The sequence below is a fragment of the Solea senegalensis genome, linkage group LG14, assembly GCF_019176455.1.
Source record: "Solea senegalensis isolate Sse05_10M linkage group LG14, IFAPA_SoseM_1, whole genome shotgun sequence".
Taxonomy (NCBI): domain Eukaryota; kingdom Metazoa; phylum Chordata; class Actinopteri; order Pleuronectiformes; family Soleidae; genus Solea; species Solea senegalensis.
The window spans coordinates 15,192,904-15,212,937 of record NC_058034.1 but is presented as its reverse complement, the minus strand read 5'-3'; the positions used below and the strand labels follow the sequence as shown (position 1 = coordinate 15,212,937).

At 40.7% G+C, this 20,034-nt stretch overlaps 1 protein-coding gene across 3 annotated transcripts in view; it reads left to right on the top strand.

The window, feature by feature from the left end:
- dennd1b (DENN/MADD domain containing 1B) overlaps nucleotides 1-20,034 on the top strand; it is a 97,943-nt gene that overhangs the window by 49,691 nt on the left and 28,218 nt on the right. For 2 of the 3 annotated variants that reach the window (XM_044044701.1, XM_044044700.1), the window contains exons 8-13: nucleotides 141-200; nucleotides 2,828-2,881; nucleotides 3,402-3,512; nucleotides 10,850-10,950; nucleotides 13,097-13,142; nucleotides 14,643-14,744. In XM_044044701.1, the coding sequence (XP_043900636.1) occupies nucleotides 141-200; nucleotides 2,828-2,881; nucleotides 3,402-3,512; nucleotides 10,850-10,950; nucleotides 13,097-13,142; nucleotides 14,643-14,744 (474 nt within the window). The remainder of the gene's footprint in view (nucleotides 1-140; nucleotides 201-2,827; nucleotides 2,882-3,401; nucleotides 3,513-10,849; nucleotides 10,951-13,096; nucleotides 13,143-14,642; nucleotides 14,745-20,034) is intronic. The other variant, XM_044044702.1, reaches the window with a different exon arrangement.

Genomic DNA, 20,034 nt, shown 5'->3' with positions numbered 1-20,034 from the left:
ATTGATGAAGCAGAATTATTCCCGAAAAGAGCAGCTTTTTTGTTTTATCATGGCAGCCAAGGAGGAGGATCATTGTCCCTTTTCATGTGTGAACCCTGTTTTGCTCTCTCTCTCTCTCTCTCCCTCTCTCATTGTTCAAGAATGAGCAGTTGTATATTGCCACTGGGCAAGTACTGAGAGATCAGCGAAGCAAGGAGCCGGTGAGTGGAGGGGAATGAGTGAATAGCAGAAGTGGGAGGAGTGAAGGAGGCTGCTGTGAAATATGAAACTGCTGCTGTACTAATCGCATGGGAGCCGTGGCTTTCCAATTTGGCCAAATAAGCTGCACTATCTTTATAAATATAACAAAAACAAACTATCCTGGGCCTTGGTGTATGTTTCTTCTCTTCTGGAAAACAATCAAACTTTGTAAATGATTAATGCCATTTCACTCTGCAAGATTCTCTCTCTGAATATCAAAAGTTTTCGCGCCCCCCTTATGTTTAAAGCAAAGGCAATTGTGCTCAAAAGAATCTCCTTGATGCCTCTCCAGTTAACCCACTTTTTCAGTGTTTTTATATAAACATGTCATCGAAAGCACAAGTAAAAAGGAGAGATCAGCATGCAAACAGCCAATGAAAGCCTGTGTCGAGTTGAGGAGCATGGCTTGTTATTATCACAATGCCATAGGTTTATAGACCAGTGGGGAAGGAAACGTTTTAACAGAGAAGAGGGAGAAGAGAGAGATTTATACTGAATATTTGACTGTATGTGTGGCAGTTACTGGAGGTTTGAGCTGGAGTTCCTGTATCACAGTTTACATACTCTATTAGGTGCATTCTGTTCACTGATATTCTTTTAAATTGATTTACAAACAAGTTAACCAACAAAGACTTAATTATTATAGTATTACATGAGCTGCTGGAGCGACTTGAGATGAATAAAAACCTTTTGCCAGTACAGTTTTATTGGAAATAAATATGTAAGAAACAGTCCATACAAAACCTGACATTAAAACAGTATGATATTTTGCAAACATGATTATTCAGGATTTAGTTTTTATAGTATTGTATGGGAATCCATACAGCTAATCACTAATATGGATTATCTGTGTGGTCGTTCTGATCTGATGTTACATCTGCAATACATATTGTGTGGCAGCCTCACTAGTTACAGTTTCATAGTAAAACTTTATCTGTAAAATTTGTATAATATATATAATAAATATATAATAAAATCAGTCAAAAACATTAAATACTGTCTTGTTCTAAAACAATTCATTTACTTTTACTTATTACTTTTTGGAAATCTTAATTCAAGATTTTCGCATTCATCATGAAATATGATGATATTTGCATTCAAATGTAATGCAAATATCGGGCTCATCTTTTGTCCAGAAAAAAAAAGCTCACAAGGCAAAGACCAAGACGTTGTTTCCAGTGAAGTTTGTTTGCACTGCTTGTTCTTCTCCTTTAAGCTTCATTCAGCTGGATATATGTATGATATATGAGCCCTCTCAGGGATTATGCCAACTATTAACATGTTGTTAATTGCTTTTTACATATTACATTTAACACACTAAATCCTCCATCTCAACACACTCAATACACAATACGTGTGTGTGCTACCGTTTCTTTTTAACTGTATCCAGTCACACAAGACTAATTAGCATCACTGTTTTTAGTATTTAGTAAAAAACCTCCCACTGGTGCATTAATATACAAGCCAGTGAGATCTTAGTGTCAGGTAACAGAACAGTATTAATCAACAGTGTTTTTATGAAGTGGTATCCTCATGTTTAACATTGCAGTTTCTGGAAAATGTTGAATTTGTTAATGCCATGGTTTAGGGTTAACCCAGTACTATTATTATGATTTTCCACAGAAAAAATTCTGATAATTAGTTTTTTCCATTGACTGTGACGGGCTTTCTCTCTTCTTGTATAATTTCTTAACAGTCACATGTTTCTTTCTTCTCTTGGTGGCGTTCCTGTAATCAAGTGAATCTCCATGTTTGCATACTTTAAGTTATGTTGTTGTGAAATGATGTCTTTTTAATTTTTTGCATTTTCTTTTGTTGGTTTTTCTTAGCCATATAACTTGGAAGAATGTGTCGGGCTAATACTCAGGTGGTGGCTGCCATACATTAAATAGGTTTACTTATTTAATTGTGTTACACCACTGTATTAAAGAATACAAACAGATGTACAGATGAACACAATTCTATATTTCACTATACTTAAAGGTGTTCAGTGTGAGAATAAATGCTGCACACAATATGGATTTAACCATCAGAAGGTCGATTCAAGGCCTCAAATCCAGGTGTACTAAGGATGCAGGATAAGAGTGTGTGAGACACAAAAGTGTGTTTCAGTCGACCTGTTTCCAAACAGCACCTCTCTCAGGCCCCTTTGATCTGAACACCGAACCTGCCCTGCTCCCCCAAAGTGAGACAGGCAGCTCTGTGATCCTCTAAACAACCTGTGTGTGTCTGTGTGGATACACACTTGTGCACATGTGTGCCTCCACTTTTGGCTGCATGTTGGTGCTCCACAAGCCCTTTTAATGCTTAAATAAAGAACCTGTATTCCACAGGAGACATCACCCCAGTCTTTGTCTATGGGGAGCAGAGCTGCTGCTTTCTCTGCTCTGTTGGCCTGATAAAAGCATTGCCACAGTTCAGACACCAGCTCAGCAATTCATATAGACAGAGCTCAAGATGAGCCATAAATCATAGAACAAAGTGATGGGCCTTTTCCCCCCTGTCTTCCCCTCATTCTCTTCTATGAGTGGTATGCTTCACTTGTGACCCTCCCTCTTCTCTCTCCTGCATGTTTGTGTTTTCACAGCACTCCTACTTCATTGCCCCGGATATCAATGGACTGCCAACCATCCCTGAGAGTGTAAGTATATATAGAAAAGAAAAGAGACAAAGGGAGTCAAAGAGAGATCCCCATCTTCTGGAAACATTTCTGCCTCTAATCGTTTTTAATCAGATACACTTGTCACCTTTTGAAATTATTGCATCACCCTCTTGTTTCAGTTTTATCTCCTGTTGTGCTTGTGCTTTTTATGTCGAAGTTCAATGATTGCCATGGGTATTAGAGGATTCCTACTGAACACATGTTCTTTGTTGCGCTTGTATTCAAATTGTAGCTCAACTCGTGCTTTGTAAGATAAAAAGAAACCCCCCACAAATCTGACAGTTTTAAGCAACATTTACTGCCATTTAAGTCTGTTTTTCTTGCCCATTCATTTTTTAAAGACAATATGTGCAGAGGTAGAAGTTAAAGTCATTTTTCAGCCAGTACTCTGTGTTTTTCTTTTATGGCACACTGTGGCACTCTCACTGTCTGAAGCATCAACACTTTACTGTAAGCTTAGATGCTTTGTTATGTTCCTTCTGTTCCTGTCCATCTCTAGAGAAACCTGACAGAGTATTTCGTGGCTGTGGACATCAACAACATGCTCCAGCTCTACGCCAGTATGCTGCACGAACGACGCATCATCATTACCTCAAGCAAGCTTAGCACTGTGAGTCCATTTCCTGCAAGTACTTCCCCCAGCTAAAGTTAGTTATCAGCTGTGCTCTGCCAGGCACAAGGAGAAAAGTGTTCAGAAAGGATTCAGAAAACATCGTAGCTTCTTGAAAAATGATGTGTATAAAAACAATGTGGTGTGGGGTATTGGCATAAGTTAATCTCCCAAATATTAGTTCAAGTTTAGATGAAAATTTTTAGTTGTGAAATGTTTCACTTTGTGTTTGCAAGTTGCAGGGAGTCTTGTCTGATTTCCCTCTTGGTACCATGAAAATTATCATGGGAAAATGTTGATAGTTTTGTTGTTAATTTTCAATCATAGAGTCACGGTTATGATTTTTGGCTTCATATCACATTCAGATACTGAATTGCGCTGCCAAAAAAAGTATATAACTCAATGTTGGGACTATTCCCTCGATTGAACACGATTCTCTTCATCAATATTCAAACCCTACAGTAAGTAGTATGATGAGAATATTTATCTGACATGGCTACACCGCTCGTGTGGAGAGAGTCAAACTGATCTGCTGGCCAGACATCCTGCAGCCACGCTATCACAGAGCGCTGGCAAGCTTTTAAATCCACAATAAAGCTTTTCCAGTTTGTCTTATAAACGCAACACATTAATGAGCAAAAAGCCTTAAATTATCAGTTATTATGTGTCTAACTCTTACACATAATTCAAAGACTGTTCTCTCTGTATGAGGGAGGAAATCTCTGTCCTTCTACCCCTCTTCCTCCCTTAGTTCCTCATTCCATCATTCCACCGACCCCGTTATCGTTGAGACGGACAAGGCAGAACCAAATGTTTATGACAGATGAGGTGGAAGAGGGAAGTGATGTCATCCGAGTCCTATCTGTATCTGCGAGTCCTGCCTCAGTATCTACTAGGCTGCAGAACACTGAACAGCCGGAGGGGCCTGTGGTGGTGATGGGTCCTGGAGGAAATGGTACGAGGGTCTCCCACAGGAGCCTTAATCAGCATGAGCTGTAAAAATTCACCTAGCCCTCAGAGAATTTCACCTGTCTCCCCTCAACTCTTTAGCCCAGCAGCACCTCCTCTCAGGGTCGAGGCAGCACACTGTGCTGTGACACAAGGGTTACACGATGTAAATTACCAGACCCAAGGGTGAAGGTGGTTTTCTTTTTAGAGGGAGTGGGGGTGTGGAGGTAATATTTGCCTGTGATTTACAGTTTTCTGCACAGACAGATCTTGGCTTTTATTTTTTTTAACAAATATATGGCGACAGGATATTTTAAGAGCTTCCACGTCAGACCTTTACCTCTGTAAGCCTTTTATCCTCTGCAATCCTTCATCCATTCATCTGTCTATCCATCCATCTTCCTCTGGGAGAAGTGTTTTGGTTTGGTAGCGATATATGTCAGGCAGTGTAGTACAAAGGTATTTTCACATCTCCTCTGGGATTACTAGCAGGCCTAGGTGTTATTGCTGCTCCCATGATGCGTTATTTTTGCTGCTGGGTAGACTGACCTCCTAGTTCAAGTGGGAATGGCTGCCTTGGTTCTTGATGCCAGTGATGTAAGTGTATACATACTTAGCCGAGGACAGTGCAGCTCATTATCCACACCAATGCCTCTTGATATCTTAAAAGATGAGAAATATGCAATTAAGCCCGAGTTTGTCAAAAATGTTGGTTAAAGCGAGCGTAAGCAGTCGCTGGATGGACAGGTAATATTTCTATAGCGCTTGCTTGCCACAGTTAGAGAATGTATGAGAGAAGGTATTGTTAGTAACATCGTTAGTACCATCCAGCTGCTTTTCACCACCTCCGCCTGTCCAGCCTCTCAGCCAAGCAGAGAGAAGCTAGGAATTCAAAGAGTAGAGAGAGTGAAAGACACACACACACACACACACGCACACACACACACACACACACACACACACACACAGACGAATATACTGCATTTATTCTGCCTGCTCGAGGTGCTGCCTGTGTTAAAGCCTCTGGTGAACCCACTGTGTCAGTCTGTCGGTACATGGCCGGTGTGTCTCGCAAGCATCCAACAGCAAAGGAATAAATCATGATCTTACAACAACGCGTCAGTTGACTTATTGCTGTTTTGTGACCAGAGGTGAATGGTACCAGTGTTTTAAAAGGCCGTGCGGCGGTGGCACAGGGGAGGGAGCCAGCCGAGCGTGCAGCCTTGTCATAGGGCCGTATAATAGGGCAGCATTGGCCCTTCCTCTAACTAGTCAGTTGGGAAGACCCCCGCCCACCATCACCCCACCACCCTCCACGTCTTTCATGTGCCGAGGCCCCCCAGCTCTCAAACCAAGCCTCTGCCCTGCCTATCGCCCAAACTCACACAGCTCAGCCCCGGCACCAGCTGACAGCAGCCCTCTCATCAGCCTGTCAGGCCTATGCTAACAAGGAGCTATCCATCCACCATGCCCTAGAGTGCCAGCTGTCTCTCTGTTTCCTGCCTTTCCCTCTGTTCTTCCTCTCCCCTCTTTCCCTTACTTCTGTCTATCTCCCAATATCTCTCTATTTTAGGTATTCCTGCTCACTGATATTTTATGTCCGTCTGTCTCTCACTCACTCTGGATGGTCCTCTTTCTCTCTGACTTTACCTGACTCTTCCTTGGTATCTTAATGTGTCTCTGTGTTATTGTGCATTTGCAGAGCAGAGGGCCATTCTCCCCTTCCCGCTCTCCCTCCACGCCATAAACAAAATGTTGTGTCCCATGCTAAGTGTCTAACTTAATTGCTGTGTTGTGCCGCTGTGGCTGTGTATGTGCGTTTTGTGGGTGTTTTTTTTGCATACATCTGTTTGTATGCCACATTTGCACTCGCAGGTGTTTCTACATTTCCGTGAGAGAGTTTGTTGAGCGTGTGCGGATGTGTGGGAGGCCTTGTGTTAGCTGTTACCTGCATTGACCCGTGTGCCCGCTCTCTCTGTGCCAGCTATTTGTTTGTGGCACACCTGTGTAATGCTGGGCCTGACATTGGTGTTTGTCAAGAGAGCGTGGGTAATTGGTAACTTAGTTGGTGCAGGCGAGTGTAGAGGGAAGGGCTAAGACGGCAATAAACAGACGGCAAGGGAGATGTGGTAATGTACAGAAGGAGAGCACAACGAAAATGAGAATGGGGAGAGAATTAAATTTGGGGGGTGAGTTGGGACAGTGTGGGGAAAAGCCAAGTGTAGGAGAATGAGAATGAGTGTTTAAGGTCAAGAACATCTCTGTTGATACCATTCCTCCTGTCAAACTGAATTACGTTACTTACAGCAGCAGCTATTTGTCTCACACTACTCTCCCTTTAATATAATATGTGCAATAGATTCCTTCATATGCCATGAGTATTCAAGCAAATTCCATGTATATGCAAAAAATATGTACGTGAGAATATGTGAGAATGGTGAATGTACAGAGGTCCCACCATGTTTTTTTTTTCTTCAGTTTCACTTCAACGTGTCCATTTGCTTTGGTAAAGAGGAATAGTGTGGGTGGAAGTTACAGTGCTAAGAAGATCTAAGGTCTCAGGTCGGTCTAACTCTCCAAGGAAGCGTCGTTGTTGAAGGGTTGTGTTGCCGTTCAGGCCTGTAGAAGGACAATCCTATCTGAATATGAATATGGAAATCAGTGTGATGGCCTGTGAGTTGTCAGAAGAGCTTTGGTAGCTGCCCACATGGAATTAACACAGTTTTTCTTGTGATTTGTGCAAGTTTGTTTTTTTGTATTTTCCTGCTGAAGGAGCAGATTAGCTGCACTGATAAAACACCGAGTGCTATGTCTATGAATGTTTAAACTGTGGTGTGTTCACAGTGCAAAAGTGACTCGTAACTAAAAGGCTTGCTTTTTTTAAGTGAGCTGTTGATGGACATAATTGTCCCACAGTGCAGTGCACAAAGTAAACGAGGGAGCCGCTCACAGCTGGAAAATATAAACCCAATATGAACTGTAGTGAGCTTTGTGAACACATCCAAAAACAAAAAAAAGTAATCAAATCAATCAAATCTTTGGAGGAAACTTTTATGGTCTCTTTTATGAAATTTAATTGCCACAGACATCACAGAGCTGAAGTTTATTTAACAGCCAACTCATTCAAATGACAATATGCTAAGACATTTGTTATGCCGTTTACACTGTTAGCTTTTAGTGTAGAGTCTGGAATTTATTAACAATTAATTCTCACCCTGATAACATTATTGTCAAAAGTGGTGTGTGACCTCTCTGCTTAGGTTTATTGCTACCTCTTTAAAAAGTCGTGATGCAAATTGTTTCAATTGGCTTCATTCTTCCCCCGGCCTTCTGTCACCTCCTTCTCTTCATGTCCCTGTTTGTCTGTCTGTCTGTCTGTCTCTCTCTCTCTCTTTTCCTTTCTGTCCCTTCTTTCTTCAGTGTCGTTGAATGGATCTGGGTAGTTCTGTCTTAGCTCAAGCACAGCTAGGGCAGAACCAAAGACCTTGACTGTTTTTTTGAAGCAGGCTGTCACTGTATAATCGCTTAGCTTCTCTCAGAGGAAGGGGCAACACACACACACGCACACACACTCCCACACCTACACACACACATAGTGAGAGAGGCAAGCAGCCCCTCATTACCAGGCAGAGCCCTGGTCCCTGAGGACTGGACCCAGCACCTAATCCTGTATTTGTTCTTGGGGACTGTATCTGTGATTCTCCATTGAATGGAATATTAAGCACCCAGGTCTTTTGTGGAGCGTGTAAGCCATTTGGCTCCACTCATCTATTATTTATCAGCCTGGCAAATATTTTATCAGCCTTAGCCTCTTATGACCCACTCTCATGTGAAGCCCCCTTAAATGAAGAAAAAAAGGGGAGTACAATTTCTCTCTTCTTTTTCTTTCCACATTTATCTTCCCTTTACTTTTTTTTTTGCCTCATTCGTTCTCAAACCTGAACAAGGACAAAGTGTTTTGTATGGGCTGAATTAGAGGAGCAAGTATGTGATTCCTCTGCCTCCAAGTTACCTTATCTCAGGCACACTACAACCTTCATCTCTTTGGAGATAGCAACTAAAGGAAAACAGAAATCCAGATTTGCTTTATAAATCATTATCTAAGTTTCTAGTATCTCCCCTTCCCTCTCAGCCAGCTCCCACAAACCAGCCACCCAGCTTTAGAAGAGGCAGCAAGAGAGCAAGAGAGACTCCTTTTTTTCCCCTTTTAACGTGAGAGTAAATCATGTCAATTGGGGGACTCACCTTGAGGTCTGGTGGAGATAATTGGAGTTGGTTAGCGAGGTGTTCTGTGCTATTACCTCCTGGTACCAGTGAATGGCTAGGGCTTGTCTCACACTCCCAGAGGAGGAATACACTTGCCTGTTGGCTCTCCACTAAATGTGTGTGCATGCGTGCATGTGTGTGTGCACGTGACACGTATACATATGTGTGTATGTTTACGTATAGCTGCATGGCTGACCTCTCTTCATCACAATTTAATGGCCTGTTAATGTCATTGCTTTTGGAAGAGGCAGGAGTGTGTGCTGGTTTGGATAGTAGCTCTTCTACCAAGTGCTTCACTTTCACACATTAATATTCATAGCATTGATTTATTTTCAGAATTAACCAAAAAAAAGAAGAGGAAAAAACAAACAGTTTGCCAGGGAATTGATCCTGACAGGAGCGTGGCATTGTTGTGTTTTATTTGAAGACGGCAGGCAGTGTAAATATGCATATGCAGATACACAGAGCAAGACACCAATTAAATGTTGATTAAGTCCTAACTATTGTGGGACTGGGTATATGAGAGATTGCACAGAGACAATAAAAAAAAAAATCATTGCCTTTTTTTTTCTGTCACAGATGAAAAATGAATGCAGTTAAACATGCAGAGAGGGAGGCACATGGACGGCGACAAACACACACTTTTTTGTTGTGCTCGTTTCAGATGTCCAGGCTTGATGTTTGGGTGGATTGTTTGGGGTGGGGGACCCACTTTCTTTTTCTTTGGCAGCAGTGGTTTTTCAGCAAGCAAGCTCGCCCAGTTTTGGCCGGTCAATTGTGACAATGTGTGTGTCAGTGAGCAGGGGGTCTCCTGGTAGTTGTGCCTGTGTGTGTGATAGCGTGTGTCCGCTTCACACATTGACTGTGAAGCTGCAGCAGTATAACAGCGGCTGCTGCTCCGGGGTCCCGGCGGTATTGGCCTCGCCCGCAGTCTCTCTTGGCTAACTCATGTTTCATTCTTTGGCAATTTGCCCTAATGAAGTCCCGCAGGAGCCCCTCAGACCTCTGTTCTCTTTCCATATTTAATCATGTTATTTTAATCTGGGGGATGAGCTAAAGCCTCTTTCTCCTGCCTTGGTGTGTGTGTGTAAGTGAGTGTGGTGTGTAGTGTAGTGTCATTACTGTTGCTGGATTTTTATGAGATGGGGATGTCAAGATGGGGGTGCTGGTTTTAAGACAATCACTTTAGTTTTATGTGTAATGTTGACTTGTCAGTACAGAAAGCTTCTTTTCAAATGAATGTCATCTTCATGCCATTGTTTCTCATTATTTGTTTAAAAAAATGAAAAAAGAGAGGTTAATTATTCCATATTTTCTCTTTAATTTCTTAGTTGTTGCAGTTGGTATCATTTGTGTTGTAAATGCTGTTCTGGCTCCTCTTGTTGCCTTTGTGCAGATTAAAGTACAATTTTTGCTTTGATGCTGAATTTTGAAGCAGATAATTGTTTGTTTTTGTGTCTGAAACAGACAAGAAACGGTACTTTTAATTCTGAATCATTATTTTTATGCAACACCAATTAATGAATATACAAAAAAACCCTGTTACTTTTTTTGTTCTCTGACTGTGTGTGTGTGTGTCTGTCAATCTTTCCTATACTGCTCTTTTTGCCTCCTCATCGATCTTTCCTCTGCTGTATTTCTGTCATGAGTTTGAAGATGGGCTCCTGTCAGCTGGTTGATCTCAAGCTTTTACTTTATTTTCTTCTCCCTCCAACAATAGCTTGCAGGTCGCGTGTTCATCACTATCACAGAAGCACTCTGCACGTCAGTGTACCATGTGCTTGTGAGGGCTTTTGTGAGCAGGTATAAAGGCCAAAAGACGAGTTTGGCAGTGATAATTCAAAGCGCATCAACAGCATCGCACTGTCAGCAAGTTTGATCATATGTTTTTTAAAAATATTACCAGGATACTGGTTGGATGGAAATGGAGCGTCTGTTCTCAATAGACCTTGGCAGTTAAATAAGTTGTTAAAATGTAATGGAAACAAGAAAATATTTTATTACGGTATATGTTTTCAGAGGGAAGTTAGTCAAACTTTGAGCGTAGAAGGATATTATTGTGATATTTGGAGTTGGTGTGGAAAGTTTTGTTGAGTTTATGCTGTTTTTGTTTTGTTCTGTAGTTAACTGCATGTGTCCATGGTGCGGCTGCTCTGCTCTTTCCCATGTACTGGCAACACATCTTCATCCCTGTACTGCCACCACATCTACTAGACTACTGCTGGTAAGGCTGATCACCTCACATACACACACACACACACAAACATACACTCTGGTCAGTCACTAAGAGCTGTAAGTAAAACCTTGCTGTAAAGTTGCAGATGCACATGTTCTCACATTCTCTCGCCTGTTCCCCGAGTTGTTCTCACGGATTTTCCTCGTGGTGTGCCTTCACCGGTGCGGGCTCTTGACCTAATGAACAGCCCCACGATCACTGTGCTCCATATTTCATGCCAGTTCTAGCTCTACACTCTCAACATCTCAGACCTCTCAGGGGTTTATTACCATCCATCCAAGGCAAATCCTTCAAAACTGAATGGACTTGAATGGAAAGCAGAAGTAGCGGCTCGTCTGCATATCTACAAGTATCCAGGTCAACTTCAGATCTTTGGGGTTTTGTTTGGAAAGAAAACACAATGGGGGAAGTGAGCTTGTATAAAAGGAGGAGGTGTTTTTTTTTTTTTTTTGAAACAGTGCTGGTAGCTCTTACAGTTACAGAGCTTTACCATGCGGGACACACACCAGCGAAAAGCTCTTCATCACTGACAGTGAAATGTGATTTCAAGACTCGGCGTTATCTTATTCAATCACAGGGGTGCTTTCCATGCACTGTTTAGACTAAATAACATTACATATGATCTGCGTGTGTACAGTGCAGTTTCTGAATATGCTGGTGTGTGTGTGTGTGTGTGTGTGTTTGTGTGTGTGTGCTACTGTCCATGTGTAAAAGAGTGGACAATGACTTCAGTGCAGAGCAGCAAACTTGCTGCTGTTGCTTTAAGTTAATTATGAGCCGCCTGTAGCTTCTGAATCATTCTGGCTGACTCACGCTGACCCAAAGTTATTTGATTGCAGCTGCCTCTGTAACCCTCATCATAACAAAAAAAATGTAATTCTTGTTTTGCAGATTTTATTCATGAAGAAATTCTTTATTGGTGTTTCAGTCTCCAAACTGTTAATATTAAAGCAAATATGGCTTCCTATAAGTTTTGGGTTAAACTGGAACTGGATTTTTTTTTTTTCTTTTAACGACTGAACTTTCCTCTTGGTATGCGGCGTGTGACCCTCACATCGGACCGATTGTGTAATGTAAAGATAGAATGAGGGTGTGCATATTCTGTTTGACATCTAAGTGACTGTCTATGATATATAATAATATATATAATATATATATATATATATATATATATATATATATGTAATCATCTCTTTGCTTCTCCAGAAACCGTCTTTGTTTGTTTTTTATGTGGCACAATTTTAAAAAGGAACCTTATTTTTGCGAAATTGTCATAATCAATTTTAGTCTGTTTTTACACAATAACCAAGTTTATATTTATTTAGCATAAAAAAAGGACAGTTTTGCCATTTCTACCCTCTGGCTTCTTACACACTTTATTTTTAAAGGAAAAACTCTCATTATATATTCCTGTCAGTAATATAAGGAATATTTTTTACGTTATAAATAATAAAAATGTAGTAGCAGTCGATAACATTAACAATTCTTCTGTAATGTAAGATTTCTTAAGGTCATTTAATGCTCACCGATAAGTGATTTGTGCCACATTTCAACACTTGAATCCAAAGTTGGAGGTGAAAAAAAAATCCAAATCACACACAAAATGTTGCTCTTCATGTATTTGTTGTATGTATCACAATAATAACCAGTTCTGTAAAACCAGATGAGGTAGTTGAATATCATGTGCTTGAGAAAGGAGTTTTACATAGTTAGTGTTTTTTACACTTTTTACCCATGTAAAAAAAACTTGGCTTCAACAACATATGGACAATAGTCAGTGTTGTGATAACATGTGCAGCCAAAATTATTTTCAATGCACCCCCGTCACTCCACTTAACAATGTTAGCTGCAATGATAAACATACATTTCACTTTTAATTCAAAAATAAAACAATTATAATGTTGTAGTTTGGTTAATGAATAAAATCAATCTTAAATCAGTCATTTTTAGAGTTTCACAGATTGCAGTTTGAGATTATGCTAGAACTTCTTCAACTTGGATGCTTGAAATGTTCTTTTTCAGCTGAGTGGGTGACATATGGTGTATTTGTGTGGCTTCATGTGTGTTTTTAACTAAATGTAATCATCTGATGTTGATACTGCTCACAGCTTTGCTTTCCTTTCTCCATCCACAGTGCCCCCATGCCATACTTTGTGGGAGTTCACCTTAGTCTACTGGAGGTACGTTATCCTGCACACATATATATATGTGTGTGTATGTATATAAATGTACATAATTATATCATGATTATGCAAACTCTGTATTTCAGTAAGTAAAGTAAGTAAAATGTTGATGTAGACATACATTGTGTATAATTTTTCATATTTCAGTGGATTTAATAAATTAAAGAAAAACTGTTATTATTATGTAAATTTATATTGAAGTGCTGCACCTTCTATGTGCTTCTAATTATCTGGAAAGTAAAAATAATTAATTGCTTAAATGCCATTATGGCAGTTTTTTTGACCCTTCAATACATGGGCAAAATATTTTTCCCTGTCCATCTTTCCTGGCTTTTTTTAATCAGTGGCACAGAGAAGAGAGAAAGAGATGAAGCCATTTTTTTTTACTCCATTGTTTAGCCTGTGTGTTGGCTGGGGGGGGGGTCACCAACACTGCTGCTGTGTGTGAATGAATGTTGGAAGCGCATGCACATTCGGTGCCTGTACATAAGTGTGTGTGTGTGTGCAAATGCATATGTTATAATGCATGTATATATATATATATATATATATATATATATATATATATATATAATATATATATACATATATATATACATATATATATGTGTGTGTGTGTGTGTGTGCGCGCGTGAGATATTTGTCTGACAGTTGCAGCAGTGGCAGTATTTATCACACTCTGCATCCGTGACAGACCCCCTTTTCCACCACTACATAATTAGTCCAGATCAGCATGTGAGCCTCGACTGCACAGGCTGTCACAAAAGTGACAAACTAGAAATTCACACACTATGCTGTCTACCCCACACCACCACCACCACCACCGCCACAACCACCACCAACGCCCACACCTGCCTGCATCCTGTACCACACTGAAATAATTGTTGAATTTGTCGCCATCAGGATGCGCACAGCACAGCATCACGGTGCTGCTGTTGATGCATGAGCTTTTGCTGCAGTGAAAAGTGTTTGCACAGTCCAAACGTTTCTCCTTCACTAGTGTTCTTAATTTTGTGTGTCTGTCTGTGTGTGTGTTACACTCGAGATGCTCTGATAATCTTTTGCCTTCATATCATTTCTCATTGTTAATCGCAGGGGAGTGTGACAAAAGTGTCAGAACGCACTGGATTCATGTGTCATACAAGATTTTAAATTCATTTTAAAAAAATTTAAATGAACTCAATTTAAAAAGATTTTTTTTTAAAATTGTGTAACTCCATTAACAAAAATACATGGTGTACAAATTGATATTAAAATATAAAATAGATTAATGCTGTGGAGAACAATGTGAAATGTAATGCAACCCCATTTTCATTAAAAGTAAGCATAAAATGTGAAATACAAAACAAAGAAACACATGTTGAATATAAAATGATCTACTAATACTTGCTGTGTTAAAATAAAATTTACAGCTGCAGGTTCTCTTTTTAAAGGCTGTGATTTTGAATTGTTGTGACTGTGCTATCACACCGATCACACTGCACATTTCCTCTGTAGAGAGTACGCAGTCGATCACTGGAGGATGTGGTCATTCTCAACGTGGACACCAACACCCTGGAGAGTCCCTTTGATGACTTGCACAACCTGCCCAGTGACGTGGTAAGACACACACACACACACACACACACACAAACACAGTCGCAGTTACTTGTACTTTGGTCTTTGTGTGAACACGTATTCACATAATGCATTCAAAAGCCCCTAACCCTCAGAGCTTTGCCTCTCTCTCTATACACATGTATGTACATGCTCATGCCATTTTCCATTGCTTCTCAACAGTTTATTGTCTAATTATAAATGACATACAGAAATTAATTTCTCCTCTAAAAGTCGCACATGCATAGACACACATTTTCTTGTCCCCCAGTGTACTCTTATACTCGCATACACACACACACACACACACACACACACACACACACACACACACACACACACACACACACACACACAGACAAACACATACACATTCAGAAACTTGTCAAAGTACAGTTCTGTCCCCTCCCCACATCATTAATGACTGCAGTACTGGCTCCTCATATTGTGGCTGTCTAAAGTAAACTCCCGTCGCGTCGTATGACGCTTGAAGGCGAACAGCATTCCCCGACCATCAGAGGCTTGTGGGAAAATGTGCAACTCCTTTCCCTTCATCTCCATCCATTCTAATCATTATTTCACAAAGTCTTGCATTTCTTGCCTGCCCACTGGCACGTTTCTGAGGACGAGAGATAGGAGGAGGGAAGAAGGCAGAGGAAAGAAAAGAAAAGGCAGAGATGGGTGATTTTCTAGGGGGAGAGAGTGGGAAGAAGGGGGCCAATTACCAGTGTGGGCAGTGAAGCCACCTGCCAGCGCGTCGTCTCTTTAATTAATGGAGCACTGACGCCGGTCAGTGCTACAGGAAGCATCACCGTGGCGTCAGGGTCACTCGCACATTTACACACATTCATACGTGCACTTAAATACGTGCACACACACACACACACACACACAGTGAGAACAACACACTTTCTTGTCTTCCCTGCCTTTGTCAAAGCAGGAATCTGTTTGTTTAGCTGTTTTTCCTGCGTGTGTGTATTACAGCATCTCTGTGAGGCACTGAGGCCCCACTGAGGCTGTGGACGCACTATTACCCACGCTACTAACAGCATATACTCAGGTTCCACCGCCTACTGGACTCCTGCCCTAACAGCAGTATATAATTCAATCCATTGCCCAGCAGACTCCAGACCTTCTCACACTCCCACACTTCTCTGGTTCTCCTGATTTAGCACCGCTCAGCCTACTGCAGCCGCTAGTGCGTATGAATGCCTCCTTACTACCTGCAAAATTATGATCTTTCCTACATTTTATACCATCTCCTGCCTACTACTTTTAGATTGTTTGCCTGCCTACATTATCACCTGCCTGGCTGCTTCAGTTTCATGACACCTGTCTCCGTTCTCGTCTCCCTCTCTCCCTCTCTCTCTCTCTCTCTCTCTCTCACTCCCTCCGTCTACTACGTACCGCCAGCCTGGACGTTTCTTCCACCCGCTGTTTGCTGCCTTGCCTGTGTGCTTGTCTGGCTACAGTACCTTCGTCTCACTTCCTGCCTGCTTGCTTTTCTGTACCCGGGGACTCAAGTCCTAAATTAAACTGCAAACTGAGTTTGTCATAAAAAGGAGTCAGGGCTTTTGAAAAGCGACAGAAGCAGATAGAAAAAAGCCTTTGTCTTTGCCGTGTGATAAATTAAGTGGCAGGCTCAGAGCCTTTTTTTTTTTTTTCCCTTTGATCCCAGACTCACCATTTTTCCTGACTAATGACAGAACATAGCCCGCATATCATGTCAAATTATACAACCTGAAACAGGAGCTTTGCTGGCATTAATGTATTTATCATAACAAATTGTTATTGTTGTTGTTTCTATTCCCTTTCACTTTTTCTGCCCGTCTCCTCTTATCTTTTCACCAGGGCGAGTAGATTAATAAGGAAGTGTGCAGGTACTAATTGAGTGGAATTCCAGGTCCCTTGTTAGTTTGCTTGTTAGTGATAGGGACATGCCACATGGCATTTGATGTTTTTTGTTTACACGCACAGCAATGTTTGAGGCATTGTGCGGTTTGTCAGAACGAGGCCTTGCAATTTTGATTAATGCTGAGCAATTCTCTGCCTGAGCTCGACAGCAGCGATATGCTGCTTGAGAGCCATACAAAAGCCCTTTTCATTCCCCTCTAATTCGCACTGTAACACTGGCTACTTCACAGGTTTTATTCAGTGTGAAACTGAATCCCTAAGATTTAAATAGTAATGATTATTCTCTCTTTAAAAAGTCCAGCATCCCTTTGTTTGAATATATGAAGCTTGTAACGGATTAAAAGGTAAAGGCCACAGGCTTTTCTTTTTGTATTTCAAGTCTAACTTAGAGGAAAGACAAAGCACTCTGCTGGTGATTTAAGCAAACCTTACGAAATCCGTCTAATTATGGCGATGCAGACTGTGAGCACATGTGGACTCCATTACAGTGCGCGGCTGACCAGTGGCCAGGCTTTTAGCAGGTTCAGAGTTCACAGTTGTCCTGAATTAGCCGCCCTCTTTCAGACAGGACCCCTACACCGGCTCGGCTTGTGCCCGCCCCTTAATAGTCTTCTCCCACATTTTCACACATAATATTCAAGATTTATTGACTATTACAAATGCTACCATGCCTGTAGTGGTTCCGTTTAGCAGGAAAAGAGGAAGGATGTGAGAAAGGGCATCAGTCCTGTGAGAATAACACTGTTTATTGTTTTTTCATTTACATTTTTTTATGTTGTGTGAGTCACATCAATCAGGGGTCCAGCATTTGCTTTTGGTTTAGATTTTTTTGTTCTACCAATTCTATCTTTAATTTTCTTATTTATTTTCCCCCTTTTATCTTTTTAGCCACAACATGCACAATGTCTAAACATTTTCTTTTTTGACAAGTATAGTTTCGTATTTTTTCGCATTTTATTTAATGGAGATCAAGGAAGTTTATTTTGTTCTTTTATTTGTGTTTATGAACATTGTGATATTATTAGAGATATATTGAGAACATGTTCAATAGCTTTTTTTCCCCATTAATAAATCATATTAATCTCATAGAGACTGTGCTTGTGTCAGTAAAATCAATGTGTTGACAAGCATGCTGAAATGAAATAGTCAATAAAAAACAGCTGTAGTTTTTCCCTGGAAGATCAAGGTATTTTTGTCTTCCTTTTTTTTTGAGATGCAGTTCCTCTTCCGCATTGATATTGTGCTGATAAAGTTATAATTGGCTTTTCGTTGGTGGAGCTGTTTACTCCACTAGTCATTAAAAGTAACCAAGAATAGCAAATTAGGAGTCTTAATTCTGAAAACAAACAGTGTGTGACTGAATCAGATTTGTATTTGATCCCAGCAATTGATCTCAAACCATTGACGGAAGAGCGGAGGATTTTTTTTTTCATGTATTATTCTTTCTGTGCCACATATTCAAGTTGAGGTGCTACAATGCAGCTTACATCTTTATTTTCAGATGCTCTTTTCACATCACAGCCTAATTCCTTCTATTCTCCTCCTCTCTGCCTCTCGCTACTTTGCTGACACCATGTACCCATACATTCCAAGCCTTCATACATTTGATCATTTGTATTCCCAATCAAGGGGGAAATTTACAGCATACACTCCTACTTCCTGTATTTCAAGCCTGCATTTGGAGGTTTACAAATGAATGAGGGGGTTGAGGTTGTGTCTGCGAGACTCTCCTGAGATCACCTGGCACACTTAATCAAACATCGCGGCTTTAATTTGGCGTTCACTTTCCGACACTCCCGGAAAACAACATCTACATCACCATCTACAACAGAGTGCAGCCGTCAGCAGCAACACACGCACACACACGCACAGCAACTCTTTATCAGGCATGTTCATCAATGACACTCAGATGTAGTTCAGGAGTAAACTTTTGCTACTCACAGATTTTTGGTTTGTCCACCAGATTCCCCCCATTTTTTTTAGTTTGCACACACAGCCAAGTGGGTTTCATTTCACTGGCGTCTTCCTAGAGTAGCAGAGCCATCCACAGTAAAGCCCCTCACACGCTGCACTAAACTACATGGTAGCTCGCTGCTGGGAATGCTGTTGCTCCACCTCAGTTACATACTGTTCTTTACCACAAACAGTCTCGCCGCGACAACATATTACAACATGCTCCGAGCAAAGAGTCTGACTTTGTTGCTGCGTCGAGTCTGAACTTAACCAACTGCAAATGTGTAGACCTGCTCATTTGAATCACTATTTGACAGGTCACAGTTGTTTGAAATATGGTGCTGAACTGCTCATATACCGACTCCGCGGTGTTAGAAGCCGTTCATTTGTGCATGTGGAGTTAAAAAGCTGCACTTCATTTTCACGTCGTCGTTTCTGCCGGCAGTTCAGTCTGGATTAGAAGTCAAAAAGGGAGAGCGGCATCACCCACTGCGTTAGTTATTGAAGTGAGAGATGACATTTAGCTGTAGTTAATTATGTATGCAAAACTCAGCCACTATAAGAGGTCAGCTTGACAAAGTAACCTCACACCGGGGAGAATCTCACGGCAGTGGGGTAGCCCTATTAAAATACACACACATAGACTCTCTCTCCCCTTTGCTTTCTCACTCTCCTTTTTTTTTCCTTTTCGCCTGACTAATGCACTGTATGTGTTTAACAGCAGATCAGCGTACTGTATGTTTAAGAATGATATTATGTCGCATTATGTGCTTTCACAGTATTATCTCTCTGTGTTTATCCTGGTCCTTCCCTCCATTTTTACACAGTTATTTTGTCCCACCACTTAAATAAATAAATATTCCCTGAAGTTATTTTTATTTTTTTTTACTCTCCTACCTCGGGCTTTTAGTTGTGTGGTTAATATTTGAAGATTTGTTGTAAAGTCCACACCATTGACTTTTAGTAATATTCCCTTAGTTGTGCAATTATATTGTAAGATGGCAAAATTAATTATTTCTTTCTTTCTTTTTTTTTTTTTTAAATTGAATGAATACATTTTTATATTCTAAATTACATGCTCCTTGCTTATATATATAAATATGTGCAAGTGTGAGAATATATGCCGGTTTTCTGTGTGTCTTTGTTCCAATTTGTGTGTGCGTTCGTGTGTGCGCGCGCGTGTGTGTGTGTGTGTGTGTGTGTGTGTGTACAGTTCAGACTGCAGCACATCAAAAGAAAGTGGGAGATTTTCATAACTGTTTTTTTTCTTTGTAGTTCTTTAATTGCGTCCCTATGGCTTTCTTTCCCTGGACAGATTCTTAAACAAAACATTCTTTTTTGTGAGAAGAAAACCCAACTTTTTATTTATTTATCTATTTTACAACAGACAAGTGTCAGGGTCATTATTTGGAAGGGTTTTTTTTTT